Source organism: Triticum aestivum, chromosome 7B (genome assembly GCF_018294505.1).
Source record: "Triticum aestivum cultivar Chinese Spring chromosome 7B, IWGSC CS RefSeq v2.1, whole genome shotgun sequence".
Classification (NCBI taxonomy): domain Eukaryota; kingdom Viridiplantae; phylum Streptophyta; class Magnoliopsida; order Poales; family Poaceae; genus Triticum; species Triticum aestivum.
Window position 1 is genome coordinate 454,327,278 of NC_057813.1, and position 15,380 is coordinate 454,342,657.

General features: G+C 45.8%; 1 protein-coding gene across 1 annotated transcript; it reads right to left on the bottom strand.

Moving 5' to 3' along the window:
- Nucleotides 1-878: 878 nt before the first annotated feature.
- Nucleotides 879-5,212, bottom strand: LOC123160174 (probable beta-1,3-galactosyltransferase 2). Its single transcript, XM_044577981.1, has 11 exons — nucleotides 4,668-5,212; nucleotides 3,600-3,699; nucleotides 3,443-3,501; nucleotides 3,133-3,329; nucleotides 2,966-3,029; nucleotides 2,780-2,852; nucleotides 2,568-2,688; nucleotides 2,363-2,450; nucleotides 2,156-2,281; nucleotides 1,904-2,013; nucleotides 879-1,443 (listed from the first exon to the last, which is right to left on the bottom strand). Exons 1-11 carry the CDS (start codon nucleotides 4,781-4,783, stop codon nucleotides 1,295-1,297), a joined length of 1,203 nt encoding a protein of 400 aa, XP_044433916.1. The 5' UTR covers nucleotides 4,784-5,212; the 3' UTR covers nucleotides 879-1,294.
- Between the last annotated feature and the right edge of the window lie 10,168 nt (nucleotides 5,213-15,380).

The window sequence follows — 15,380 nt, forward strand, 5'->3', positions numbered from 1 at the left end:
GAGCTGTATGTACCTCCTGACTAATTTAGCTTTCTAGTACTCTTCTTTCCTCCTCGCTTACCCTGTTCTTCTCTCTTCCCAATGGCTGCTTATAGCCATGGCACTACGGTGCTCAATGTAAGCTTCATGTAATCGACCCTTTGGTCCCAGGCCAGGCCTTGGCCTGTTTTGAAATATATAAGGTAGAATCTCATCTACCTTTCATTTCAAAAATAAATAAATAATCTGACCGTGTGAACAAGCAAGAAGACCATCCCACAGGTACAGGTAGGCTCGCCACAACTCCAATACAACAAACGTACAAATGATCAGATCAATACATTCTTTTTAAACATTCCATATTTTCTGAAAGGAAAAAAGTAGAAGACGATCCGACGGGTACTCTGCGCACACCTCCAATTGGAAATCCAAAAGCGAACCAACCTGTGGTTGGATGGTTAGAGGGACAGTAGTATCCCCAGCTCTCCAGGGTTCAAATCCTGGTGCTCACATTTATTCCTGGATTTATTTCAAGATTTTTGGTGGTGCACATTCAGTGGGAGGAGACGTTCCCGTCAACGACGAGATGCCTACGGTGAGTTCGTAAATTTCAAGATGATATGTCGGCTCAGTCTTTCGAAGGTGCTCATAGAGGTAAAGTGTGCGTACGTGCGTTCATAGGGGTGAGTGTATGCGCGTGTATATGAGCGCTTGAGTCTTTATTGTGTTAAAAAAAACTGAAAATCCAAAAAACATTTTACTATGTTATTACTCCCTCCGTCCGAAAATATTTGTCATCAAAATGAATAAAAAGGGATGTATCTAGATGTATTTTAATTCTAGATACATCCTTTTTTGTCAATTTTGATGACAAGCGCTACCGATGAGCATCTGGCAAGAATGGTGGGGGGAGAACCCCGTCGACCTCCCTCTCCTTCCACTCTTTTATCGTCACATCACCCCTCCACTATCTTATCGTATTTATAAGTAATTTTGCCGGGATCTTTTCAAGCACTAAAACAGAAAAGTTCCCCTACGTACACTGATACAGTCCTAGTCAATCAACCCACTAGAAGATTAAATGAAAAAAAAATGAACGTACAAAAGAGGAACAAGACTCCTGCTGTCGGCCGTGCTTGTACATGAGTGTGCAACCATCTCACGCTCTGAATGGGCCACCAACGAATTTTCTTCTATCCACCATCTTTCACATATTCCAGTTGATCGTTATAATATCCGGCCACCCTCCGTTAAAGCATGAATTGTATATGTGAATTTCTTCTTTCAGCAGCTTTAAGCCTGGAGAATCTTCAGTTTAGAAGGTTGCGTTCCAGATGGCGTTCTCACTCTCACCGCAGCGCCGATGGACCTCCTTGATCCGATCCGCCGACTTGCAGATGCCGCTGCAGCTCCAGTCGAACGACGCAGCGCATACGTTCCCCGCCTGAGCCTTCCGTTCACATTCTGCACAATTGTGACATGAACAATCAGCTCAAATATATCTGAAAATGTTAGTGAAAAAATGATTTGCAAAGGTGAACTGTTAGTTATTCAGAAGGGACGATGACACTTTAAGACGAAGAGGCGCCCTTCTTCTTTTAAAAAAAATGGAAAAGGAAAGATGAGATGTCTAATGTCCTGAAAGACTGATGGCACATGACGAACTCTTAACAACGTCGAGAAGCACATGCTTATGACAGCTGATACCACACCTACTTACTGAAGTTGACTGGCAACCGCTCCAGATCCGAACTACATACACATTAAAGTATACTTACGCTGCCTTGCGAAATGATTGCATACAGGTCGACTAAGCTGTGTGTGCTAAAATATTAATCAGCAGCTACATACAGGTGGTGGCTGACTGGCATGTTAAACACCGACGAATTCATCAAGGAGGAAGAAATTCAGTCCCAAGGGTTACCTGGATGCGTGCCGCAGCAGAGCCGGCGATCGTCGACGTGCTCGGCATCCACTCCGATGAACCAGGCTCCTATCGACACATCCTCGTTGGCATATTTGTGGAGAACATGCCTGAAATGTCGCCATCCAATCATCACGGTTAGGTTATGGTCAGCGATGCGATGCGATGCGGTGGGTAGGTGTTGACTTGTGCGTAGAAAATTCAGTCAGTCAGTACAAGAAGGGAACACAAACATTCTTAACATTTGCTTACTGGTTGATTGATATGTAGGAGGCCAGATCCTTGGAGATGGCGTAAAGCTGACCGCTCGCGTGCCGGAAGTATTTGTTTCCCCATTCGCCGAATTTCCAGTACTCAGGCTCATGGTATTTCACACCCCTGAAACGGCCAATAACTTGGTTTCAGCAGCTGTTGCAAGGGGACCAAGAAAGGCGTCGTAGCAGTGGCGAGCGAGCTTACTCCTGAGCGAGGACCGGGCCTGATTTCATGCAGCCGATGTAAGCTCGGGGCTTGGAACGATGCCTGGCCAATATGCCTCCAAGAGTTGCTGCAATTTATATGGTCGAATCTCGTCAATACTGTACACACTAGTGAGGCAGCTTCATTTAAATAAACAGTGTACTATATTTTGGACCTCCAAGATCTGTAATAATGCAGTACGAACCTATGTTTACATGCACATCATCGTCCACCTTGACGAAGTACTCTGCATCCCACATGGACACGGCTTTGGCGAAGTAGGATTTCGTCTTTGCTGCCAGCTCCAGGTACCCTTCAACGTGGTCCTGCATGACAGTATGAGTGACTGTTAATACTACTGTACAGCTACATACAATCATCAATACAGTACTATATTCTGCGTCCAAAGGAAGTTACCAGCCTCAAGAAGTCGCCATGCTCTCTGTCTTCTGCGTCAATTGCTCTATCTAGTATCCCACCAGATGTTGCACTGGAAAGGGCAAGTTTCAGATGTCAGTATCTGAATTTATAACATAGATTAACCATACAAAATGTCAAAGTGTATTGTTTCTTTTTATTAAAGGCAATGCATGATGAACTAACCTATGACCTATGACGAAACGGACGATGATGCCCTTCTCCTCTTCCATCTTCCTTCTTTTCTCCCCTGTAGTAAATCGAGCAAAACACGTCAGGGACACAAGGTCGGTGCTGAGGCAGGTAGGAAGAAAAGGGGGGTATCTTAAGGCAGCAACAAGAAACTGCAAAACCTTGAGGCATCCATGTGGCACGAACTGAATCTCTCCGCTTCCGGCTGCTGAACGCGGTGTTGATCCCGATGACCATGAAGTACTTCCGTTTCGCAGCCGGTTCCGACGACGGCGCGCCGCCATTGAGGATGGAATCCTGCGTCGCCTTGGCCGAGGCTAGCTCCATTTCTAAGTTCGATATTGTTTTGTCCAGTGACCTGATCACAGAGGGAGGTACTATTTGTGAGTCTCCGCCCGGCACTCCAGTGTGGCGCCAGAATTAGTAAGTATAGTGGAAACGTTGTACTGATTCAACACTTGGTCTACTTACTGGATAGCATCTTCAGTTCTTTGGACCTGCCCAAAATCGTCTTTTGGCTCGTTATTAATCTATTGTATTTTCAAAAGAAAGGAGGGATTAGTGATCGGGTCACACAAGCGAAAGTTGGTAATCAGATACTATAATAACTGGAAGGATATATGCTTACACTTTTGAGCGCACAATCACTAGAAGAGACGAGATTCATTTTGTCCAATTCGAGGGCCGACCTCCTGATGATTTCTTTGGATTCTGGGACGGTCCACATCCTGCATCAGCCAACAAATTTAAATTTACAGTGCCGAACAGAGTCATTTGCGATAACAACAGCCTAAGCATTAGAAATACTAGATAGAAAAATGGAAGTAAAGTATGGCTGTTCGTAATCAGCTAAGCAGTACTGCAAAACACTGGAAGTGATTTTACTGTCGAATTTTTTATCAAATGAAGTACCCCCAAAAGTGAAAGTGATTATACTTTTACTACCAATCGCCTGTGATCTGGGTGGTGGGGTCGGGGCAACAGAAACCAAACCACTATGTTGTCGGCGACAGGTAGTAGACTGGTAGCAGATGCTGGGCGGGCAGTTCGCGTTTAATGGCCCTGTGACCTGCTTGCGATGCAAGATCTTCAGACATAAAGAAGCATCTCATCCGCCAGTGAAGTACACAGCGGGGTACAGGCGCCCGGAATTCCACGTTCACGACTCCGGTGAGAGTACGCCACAGCAGCAGTCGTACACCAGCTATAGTATTGGTGGTCACCTTGTGGATGGGTACTGGGTAGTACTCGCCTGGCCCTTGGAAAAAATGGGGTGAAGTGATCACAGGAAGTCAATAAACCAATAGGATTCGGTGATTTTGCAAAGGACTCTGCTCGAGACGGAGACGTTCACTAGGACATGATCAGAATTAGCTTCTGCAGCCGAAGAAGCAAATTTATTCTCTGTCTGTGTGTGTGTGTGTGTGTGTGTGTGTGTGTGTGTGTGTGTGTGTGTGCAAGAAGCCTAATATTACAGGCAAAACGTACGAGGGCATTGTTCGCTCATCAAAACTCAAGGCAAAACAAGGAGCCAGGCATGAATGAATATGCAAAAAAGGAAGAACTGAGCGGCCCAAGCAAACCTGCATGCAGAAACGTCAGAGCGATCGAAACTTGATGAATCATCCAAGCGAACTCCAGGATATCAGGAGCGGCAAAGAAGAATAAGAAGAGGAAGAAGGAGCATGACGTGCACCTGTTGGTGAAGATGAGGCCGACGCAGAAGCTGCTGAGGCAGAGCAGAGAGGTCCATTTCCGGGAGATGGTGCCCCTGAACAGCAGCTCGTCCCCTGCTCCCGACCCCCTCGTCATCTCTCTCTCTCTCCCGGCCGCTCTCTCTTCCCCTCTCCGCAACACTAAGCCTGGGTCTCACCTAAGGCTCAGTCAGGGCCACACGGTTTGCTCTCCGGGGAAAGCATGATCACGCCACAGGAACTTCCAAGCCCAGCATCAAGAATCTAATGGTCCCTGCTTCTACTCCACCACCACCTCCCGCTGCCGCTCTCACTTTTGTGAGGCGCAAGTCTCCTCCACCTTGCTTCCCTCTCCGGATTCCTGCCTGGGTTCGCTCCGAGTGGCCGGTGTCTTTGAAGTGAAGGGGAAGGGGAGCGCGAGGAGGAGGACGCACCAACTGCGGGCGGGCGTGCGTGCGTGCGATCTCCGATCTGTGATGCGTGTGGGTGAGCCAGCGAGCGGGCGGGCAGGGGGTGTGTGGAGTCCGAGGGAGGCAAGGGATCTCGCGCCCGTCCAGATTTATTCGGCAGTGTCTGTCTGGGGGCACTCGGGCCGGTCTGGGCATCACCGCACCGGCCGGCTTACTCTGGTGGTTATCTTGGTTTAAACTTTGTTCTTGGGTGATTATAGTATTATTACTGACACTGGCTTGACAGCATTAATGCCCCGGGTAAGGTTTGTTAGATTGAAGGATTTGGACTGGTGAGGACAAAATTGTAAGTTTGGCCCTTCGATGGTCAAGTCAAAGCCCCATCCTTGTGTTAATCTTCCGGGAATTTTATAGTGCAGATGATTTTGTGTGTGTGTGGAGAATCTCTGGTTACTTTGCAGTCTACTGTTACTGCAAACGGTAGTCTGGGTGTCACTTTTTTTACATTTTTGTAATGGACGTTTTTGTTGTCTCAGTGTCGCATTAATAGTGTATTTCTGCTCCTAGTTAGTATAACACCGTGCGTTACTACAGGCTACAATGCATATATTTTAGAAAGCATCTCTCATCTGAACTTCTAATTCAATTATGCCCCTTAATCATTTATGTGTCTTAGGATCTACTATAGGTTTGCTCATGTGGGCGCTCGCTGGTGGCCGACATCTTATCATGGGATCATAGCATTCTTCTCTTTGGTTTTTCATTTTTTTTCCATTTTTTTTTCATGAACAAGTGTCGTGCTCTCGCCTTCTGTCGGTGTCAAAATCGGCGGATCTCGGGTAGGGGGTCCTGAACTGTGCGTCTAAGGTCGATGGTAACAGGAGACAGGGGACACAATGTTTACCCAGGTTCGGTCCCTCACTATGGAGGTAATACCATACTTCCTACTTGATTGATCTTGATGAATATGAGTATTACAAGAGTTGATCTACCACGAGATCGTCATGGCTAAACCCTAGAAGTCTAGCTTGTGATTGTCATAATGATCTATCGACTAGCCTGGCCTTGGCTTATATAATGCACTAAAGGCCTAAGATAACAAGAGTCCTAGCCGAATACGTTGATGGAGAGGAGTCTTTGTCTTAATCATCAAGTCTTGTGGAATACTCCTTGTATGCGGCATGGGCTGCCCGAAGTGGCCCATGAGTGAACCGCCATGGGGGTCCTCGGCCCATCCACCTGGTCGGGAGACGATGTGGTGAGTACCCCCTAGTCCAGGACACCGTCAGTAGCCCCCTGAACCGGTCTTCAAGTTGGGGATGCTCCTCGATGCTTCTGAACTGTTCTTCATCTTCGATCGTCGGTCTTGAAAACTAGTTCAACAAATCTTCTCGTCTTCGATCTTGAGGATCGCCGAAATGAATCTGAAGGGTTTACACATCGGGTATCCGAGGAGCCCCTTTAAGTTCTCGGCCTTTATCAATGCCTTAGGATTATTTTTTACGCCACACCTCGGGTTTGAAGTTGTTCTCGTGCGGCGGTGTCCTCTTGCATCCGAGCTCCAACGCCGGACTGCATTCGAGATATTTTTTGCGGCCGAGCACCAACGTCGGACTATATCCGAGCTACAACGCCGGACTATATCCGAAGTGTCATAGATCACCTTGGCTTGAAAAAGTTTGAAGGAGGTTATCCGAGTTTAACGCTGAAAAGTTCTCTATGGAACGAGACATTCAAATCTGGGATTTATGCCGGATCACTTCCGAGCTCCAACGATGGTCAGCGTCCGAGGTGTCGTAAACTACCTCAGTCTTTTAGAAGATTGAACGAATTCAGCCGAGCTTAATGCCGGAAATGTCCTCTATGGAGCCAGCCACTGGCGCCCGAGCTTTATGCCGGACTGCTTCTGAGGTGGTGCACCACCCCGACCGCGGGCTGATTTTTGTGAATATTTTTGATTGGTGCAATTTACTCCCTGCCGAGATATATAGCAGTATATGTATATCCAGTAACCCTCAAGGTGTGTGTCGGTCTAAACCCGAGGTGCACCTGAAGGAAAACATAAAGCTGCTAATCCTGGTAGCCTCTGAGACTCAGGTCGATTTGCAAAATCGGCCTGAGGATCAACTCCTAGCTCGGTAGCATACGTGGGAATAGAAACGCAGTGTAATATATTAGAGATAATAGTGATCGGCGAACGGGCCCTTCAGAGAGGGTCTTGAGAAGTTGCCGCAATATATTAGCTTGACACCATATAGGTCCAGATGGTACCTATTGTTTCCGAAGACGTGTTTGCCCATAGTTCGGTCAAGCCGAACACTAAGCACTTTGAATTTTCTACATTCAACAGGCAACGCGGTAGCCCCCTAGACACTGGTCGGGTGGCAACACCAGATCAGGGGATCGGTGTGCCCCTTTAATATTTATAAATGATGAGCGTGAAGCCCAGTAGCCCCCGAGCCTTAATGTGGACACGGGTGGATGAATTAAGGATCGATATCCGTGTGACATAAAATTTTGTTGTGCTTAACACAAACTTCTCGAAAAGAGAATAAAGATCTCTTAAAGGAGCTAGAGCCAGTGAAAGCTAGGTTCGCCAAGGTTGGCCCCAAGGGGCTTAAGAGATAGAAAATCGATGCCACTTGGGATTTAGGAGAGCTTTATGTAAGTTGCTCGCTTGGTCTTTAAAAGATGAGCTGCAATAAATCGACTTTACTCACAATTTATGATCCTATGTATCCAAGTATTTTACATCATTAATACTCGGATACGCATTATACAAAACTTTGTTGACCGACCATCGGCTTCCACCTCCTCGGTCAGCAGCTGGGGAGTGTTTGACCTTCTTTATAAAGCCTTCATGAGAGCAAAGATTTACGACAAACAAGGCAATCCGGTCATATGGTTTTATAAAAAAAGGTACACGGAGAGAGATGTTATATTACTTAATGTAAGAAACATCTTCCAAGGAAAATAGTCCCTCTATCGGTTCCTTTCTTTGGGTCGTCATGCTTATCATGATCATGAAACCTCACCTCCGATCAATGTGGGAGGAAAATATTGAGGGTTTAGTTCAAGGAAAGTTCCCGAACTCTATGGTATTAATGAACCAAAATTTTCAGTTTCATTGTTGCCGACCAATGTGATCCTTTAAGATTGCTAGCTTTCGACTTCACCTAGTCTGAGGTACTAACTCAGATGACCCGGTAGTAACAATCACAGAGGTGCTCCCTTTCCCGCCTAGCCGAACAATCGGGAACGTAGGGGTAAGCACAGGAGCCAGGCAACCCAGCTTGGCAAAAATCTTAAGTCAAATTTATGCATATTTATGGCTTTATAACAATGATTACGGAAGGCGGCCCTTGTATATTAAATACAAATGCCGATGATATGTTTATTTTGACTCTGTTGCGACCGTTTATCAGTTGAAAGTGGCCCATCGTCGGCTTTTACCCCTTTGTAGATACTACGCAGGGTGTTTCCGCAATAACAAGACAACCCTTAGCCGACGTCTCGATGCCCGAAGGCGGTTGTGTTGGCGGAAACGAGGCAATCAGATATGCAGGCTTTATAACTTTCACTTAGTCATAGGAGCTTTAAACTGGGGAAACTAGCTACGAGACCCCGGTTAGTGTCCGACGACAGCCGAGGTCAAGCCATAAACACTTCGGCCGATGTTATGAACGGCCCGTCATTTAACATAGTCATCAGATCGCTGACCATTTTACGCTTATTGTGACAGTCAGTTTTCGGCTTTCTCCACTGAGGTGCTTAACCATGCGAGCTGGAAGCACAATCGCAGTGGTTCTCCCTTTGCACACCTAGCCGAACAAAGCGGAACGTAGGAGGCAAGCACAGGAGCCGGGCAACCCAACTATTGACCGAAGACACAATTTGAAACCGATGCATATATAGCAATATCCGAGAATGTTTTTGCCGAATCTCTATAGGTGTCCGGTGTTGCACTGTGAGACTTATGCTGGAAACACACAAATAGTTTAAAAGTGCCATAAGCTTGGAAAACCAAAAAACGTCAGTAAAAACTTGACGTCCGAACAAGATCAATTGTTTGTGCCAATCGGAAATTGGTCTTAAAAAATTGTGCTTGCGTCGTGCTTTAACATGACACAACCGATCTCAAGACTTCAAGCGGGCCAGCCTATGGCTTCAAGCTCCTTATCCTGAAGGTGGAGTACTTCTCGGAGGCCAGTTTAGCGAACTAAACTCGAGCGGCTTTTAGAGAGAAGACATACTATCTGGCTATTGACCATACACTTGAGTCGAAAAAGGAGCGGCAGAAAAAGACTTTGCAACGACCAAGAAGAAAACACATTTACTATAAAACAGCTCATATAAATTTTAAGAGCCCCCAAGTGACTTGGGTAAAAGAATTTTGCGTATAATGATTGTATGTACCGAAGTATTTATATCATATCTGTGTTCACCCGAACTTTAAACGCGTCTTAACCGACCGTCAGATTCTTCCTCTTCGGTCAAGGGCCGAAAAGTGTTATGTACTCCACATGTCGAGAATATCGACGGTGCTTTCGATAACCAGGCAATCAGGCCATAAGGCTGTAACAGACAAAGCGCGCTCAGGGAACTTATGCTATATTACTGACGAAGTGTAAGAAGCATCTTCGAAGAAAATAGTACCCCCACCGATACCTTTCTTCGGTTGCTCATTGTTACTATGAGACTTGTGCAATAGATTTTTTGTACTCATGAGTTCCGTTGTGTGCCGACCATGATTGAAAACAATAAGAGCGCTAGCTTTCGGCTTCACCCAGTCTGAGATCCGAGCTCGGATGACCCGATCATGACAATCGCAGAGGTGCTCCCTTTACTCCCTAGCCGAACAGTCGAGAACGTAGGGGTAAACACAGGAGGAAGGCAACCCAGCTTGCAGAACACTTAAGTCAACATAGTGCATATTGTGGCGTAATACACGAACAAGGAACGAATCCATACAAGTATAATCATATGCAAGAGGAAAGGCTTCATAAAGGAACCCTCCAAATAAACGGGGTATTTAAATTTGTGTGTCACAAACAAAGTTTTGACAAGGAATTTTGTCACAAACAACTTTTTGCCAAAAAAGTATAATGCTTGGTAGAACCAAACAAAATTGAAAACTGAAAGTTTTTGAGCATGAAAGCGACCTATCTAGTTAATAAGCTCAGTGTTGATGATGCGATTCGGGCTTGTGGCGAGACGAAGACGCCCATTGATCTGTGATAGATCCGACAAGGTTCGCAGTCCTCGGCATGGCCGAGGTCCCAGCCTCCAAGCCTGAGGTGTCCGAGCGAGGAGTTCGGCACTCCGAGGTAGTGACACGGCTCGGCCAATGCAGGCCGGCAGAGTGATGCCGAAGTCCCTGGCGTGGGTTAATGAAGTGATGACGAAGCCCCCGGTCTAGCCGGGGTGACGGAGCAGGTCGGTAAGGAGATGTTGCAGTAGCCATGTCAGCCGAGGTATTGAAGCAGTTCGGCATGATGGACATCGGCTTGAAGAAGCAACAGTGTGGCCATGCCGGCGCAGGTCGTAACTTGTGACGCGGTCAATGCCGGCTTGATGAAGTGACCGTGCGGCGATGCCGGTGTGCCCGCTCCGTGTAATCCGTGGGGTGGCGATGTTGGTGATGATTTATCCTTCGTGATGCAGAACTCTTGCTCGGCTTGCCGAGATGATGATCCAAAGAAGTTGAGATCGGCTAAATAAAGTGAGGACGTGTCTAGCGCAGGTCGGTAGACATGGAGCAATGTTGTCAGGCTGGTCTGACACTGGCACGTTGAAGATCATATTAGAAAAGACTTTAAAATTAGTGGGATGTGTTTGGGAGCAAAACACAATACCCCATACGAAACTTCCTTCAAAAAGGATGTCTGGAATCCCGTTCATAAAAAAAGATGAACTTGGGTCGGATTTGTTCTCGCGCAGAAAACATATCAGAAAATTGGTCCACTCATCGGAAGGTTCCCGGAGTTTGAACCGTCGAATCGAGCTGAAATTTTGAGGGGTAGTAGATATGGGAATCCCGCAGTAGATGAACGATTGGATCTTCCAAAGGACCTCCGAGCTTGGCTCTGGAGACTACGCCCTAAACTCGTCCAGATTCCCGTCTAGATTTGACAGGGCTCCGGTATATCATAGATTGTCGGAGATTCCTCCATCGGAACTCGATGAAATTTTGCATGGTTGTTGTAGACTTAATTCCACACAATTCCCCCGAAGGAATCATCAAAGCGATGCTCAACGAAGTGGTTGTAGTGGATACAAGTTCGCTGTCCGAAAAAACAGCACGGTCGCCTGAGGGCAATGTTGACGTTGAGCCCCCGAGCTCCGAGGATAATTCCTCCATGATCATGATAGAGATCGGAGTTGATGTTGATGAAGGCCCTCGTCCAAACATGACTATCGGAGGCAGGTCACAATCCTCGGTCAAGCCGAGGTGACCAGTCGAGCTGGTGACGAAGATGCCGATGTCGCAGTTAATCTGCAGACAAGCCATCGATCCTTTGCTAATCACACAACAGACCTCTCAATGAAAGCACCAGTGTCGGTGTCAAAACCGGCGGATCTCGGGTAGGGGGTCCCAAATGTGCGCCTAAGGTCGATCGTAACAGGAGACAGGGGACATGATGTTTACCCAGGTTCGGGCCCTCACTATGGAGGTAATACCCTACTTCCTGCTTGATAGATCTTGACGAATATGACTATTACAAGAGTTGATCTACCACGAGATCGTCATGGCTAAACCCTAGAGGTCTAGCTTGTACGATTGTCATAATGATCTATCGACTAGTCTGGCCTTGGCTTATATAATGCACCAGAGGCCTAGGATAACAAGAGTCCTAGCCGAATACGTTGATGGAGAGGAGTCCTTGTCTTGATCACCAAGTCTTGTGGAATACTCCTTGTATGCGACATGGGCTACCCGAAGTGGCCCATGAGTGAACTGCCATGGGGGTCCTCGGCCCGATCCACCTGGTCGGGAGACGATGTGGTGAGTACCCCCTAATCCAAGACACCGTCACCTTGCTCTATCAATAAAAACACACCTCTCATGTGTACTTACACTATGCCGATTTCCCTCTAACATTGCTCTTCTCCCATTCTCATGGAATGAATGATTCCTTCGAGTCAATGGTATACATTCCACCAGAAACTTCAAGAAAATAATCATGCTCCATACAACTCAATATGTTAGCCTTTTTTATTTCTCACGCACCTGCAAAAAAAACAAAAAAACATTAATTTCTGCATTCCAATGTCCATGCATACAATGGAATAGCTGAAAAATTATGAAAAAAATAGTGTAATACATAGATGTATGCAACCTAAAATATGTTGTGTATTTCAATTTGGACGACCATTTACCCATAATAACAGAAGAATGATTGATTACGGAAGAGCTATCGAGGATACATCACAAGAGCCATAGTCATTAATTCCACTCACAAGCCTTTTCTCGTAGAATTTCACAACTTTATAAGACATCTTTAAAAACCAGCCACCAGTGAATAAATTTCTCAATCCAGACAAGGCATGCACATATTAAACATTTCGCTCCATCTGGGTCCGTAGTTTTTTCAAACAAGTCAAAATGCTTGGCATTTCATTGAATAAGAAGAACGCTTTAAGAATCTAGGCCAAAGGCCAAATTACAAGCATCACTATCGCCATATTATATTACACAGATATTTCACCCGGCAAGGCACCACAAAGATGCCTCCGCTTCGACGTGTGTCACAAGCACACCGATCGGAATCGCGTTGTTGCGGAACACCCGAGCATTTCGCTCGTTCTAGATTTCCCAAGAGATAAGAAGCATAAGGGAAACAAGCGCCCTTCGAGATTGCGATCTCCCGAAAGCGTTCCTACACCACCACTCCTTGACGGAAACCATGCCACCCAAATCCGTAGTATGAACATCATGTAGACCCAGCCAGGTTTTGATCATTCCCCAAACTCTGTATAAAAGAATCAAGTAGACATGGAAGTATACTCATATATCGCTGAATCATGTAAAACATTTAAAAGGTAATCAACCACATTTTAACAGCACTCTCTGGCTCTTAAACAAGTGATATTTTACTTGCATAGTTTGCAAGGTACAATTTAAACCATAAGCTATAGTAAAAACATAATCATAAAGTCATAAATAAATTTATAGAATCCTTCTACAATATTCCTGTAAAATTCAGCGTGTTTAATGCTATGAAGAATAGCAACTTGAATTCCCATGAGCACAAGAATATGTTATATACACATGCAGGTCCCCACTTTCAAATTTATCGAAACATGAGACAAAATAACTTACAATGTGGTGTGCTGTTGTCACTTGTTGGTGTTCTATGTGGCTCGATGTCACGCCCAATATGCGACCCTATCCAAAAGGAACTCAAAGGTCCCACCAAGGATAGACCCGCATATTGAAATGCTTTTGCAAGGTGGATATCATTACATCAACATTACATAATAGATGGGGATACATACATAAGGCATACAATGCCACACAAATACATCATCACAATACATAAGAGCATCATCCGACTACGGATGAAACACAAACAAAAACTCAACGACATCCACCCAGCTAGCCCAGGCTGCCGACCTGGAACCGATCCCCTGATCGAAGAAGAAGTAGATGAAGAACTCCAATACTAGTAAACTTTGCTCTTGCGTCATGATCATCGCACAATCTGTACCTGCAACTGTTGTTGTAGTAATCTGTGAGCCACGAGGACTCAGCAATCCCATTACCATGGGTATCAAGACTAGCAAAGCTTAAAGGGAAAGGAAGGGGTAAAGTGGTGAGGCTGCAGCAGCGACTAAGCATGTATGGTGGCTAACATACGCAAATAAGAGCGAGAAGAGAGCAAGCGGAACGGTCGTGAAGCTAGCAATGATCAAGAAGTGATCCTGAACTCCTACTTACGCCAAACATAACCCAAAACCGTGTTCACTTCGCGGTCTCCTACTTTACGGTTGATGCGTTTTAATTCGGATATGGTGTCAAGTTATCTACAACCGGACATTAACAAATTCCCATCTGCCTATAACCGCAGGCACGGCTTTCGAAAGATTATACCCTGCAGGGGTGTCCCAACTTAGCCCATGATAAGCTCTCGCGATCAACGAAGGATATACCTTCTCCCAGGAAGACCCGATCAGACTCGGAATCCCGGTTTACAAGACATTTCGATAATGGTAAAACAAGACCAGCAAGACCGCCCGATGCACCGACAATCCCGATAGGAGCTGCACATATCTCGTTCTCAGGGCAACACCGGATGAGCAATCCATACAACTAAAACCAGACCTCAAGTTTCCCTGAGGGGGCGCTGCAAAGGGCTCTAGTTCGGACCAACACTTAGACAAGCACTGGCCCGGGGGGGCTGAAATAAAGATGACCCTCGAGAGAGCGACTCCCAAGGGAAAAGTAGGTGGTGGTGAGGCAAATGGTAAAACCAATGTTGGGCCTTGCTGGAGGAGTTTTATTCAAAGCGAACTGTCAAGGGGGTCCCATAAATCACCCAACCGCGTAAGGAACGCAAAATTCGGGAACATAACACCGGTATGACGGAAACTAGGGCGGCAAGAGTGGAACAAAACACCAGGCATAAGGCCGAGTCTTCCACCCTTTACCAAGTATATAGATGCATTAATAATATAAGAGATATTGTGATATCCCAACCAAAATCCTGTCCACCATGGAGAAATCTTCAACTTCACCTGCAACTAGCAACGCTATAAGAGAGGCTGAGCAAAAGCGGTAACATGCCAAGTAACGGTTTGCTAGGAAGGGTGTCAATGGTTAGAGGTTCATGGGAATTTGGGGAGGCTTGAAGAACAGGTGATAGGAAACGCAGCATAGCAATAGAACGAAACAACTAGCATAGCAATGATAGTAGTGAGATCCAGGGTAGCGGTCATCTTGCCTGAAATCCCGCTAGGAAGAAGAACGAGCCCATGAATAAGACGAACAGGAGTAGTCGAACGAATCCTCACAATCGCAACATTACCGGAACTAAGAAGCAACACCGGAAAGAAACAAACAACATGGTAAATGCACAAGCATAAACATGACATGATGCACAAACAAGTATGATGCATGTCCGGTTTAATGAGACATGGCATGGCAAAGTGCAACAAACAATACTACAAGTTAAGTGGAGCTCAATATGCAACGAGTTGCATATTGACAAAACACCACATTCGAGTTATTTAGTTCGCTCTCGTTTAGGTACACAACAATATTAAATGTTTTTAAACATGACAAGAGATGAAACATAAGTAAAC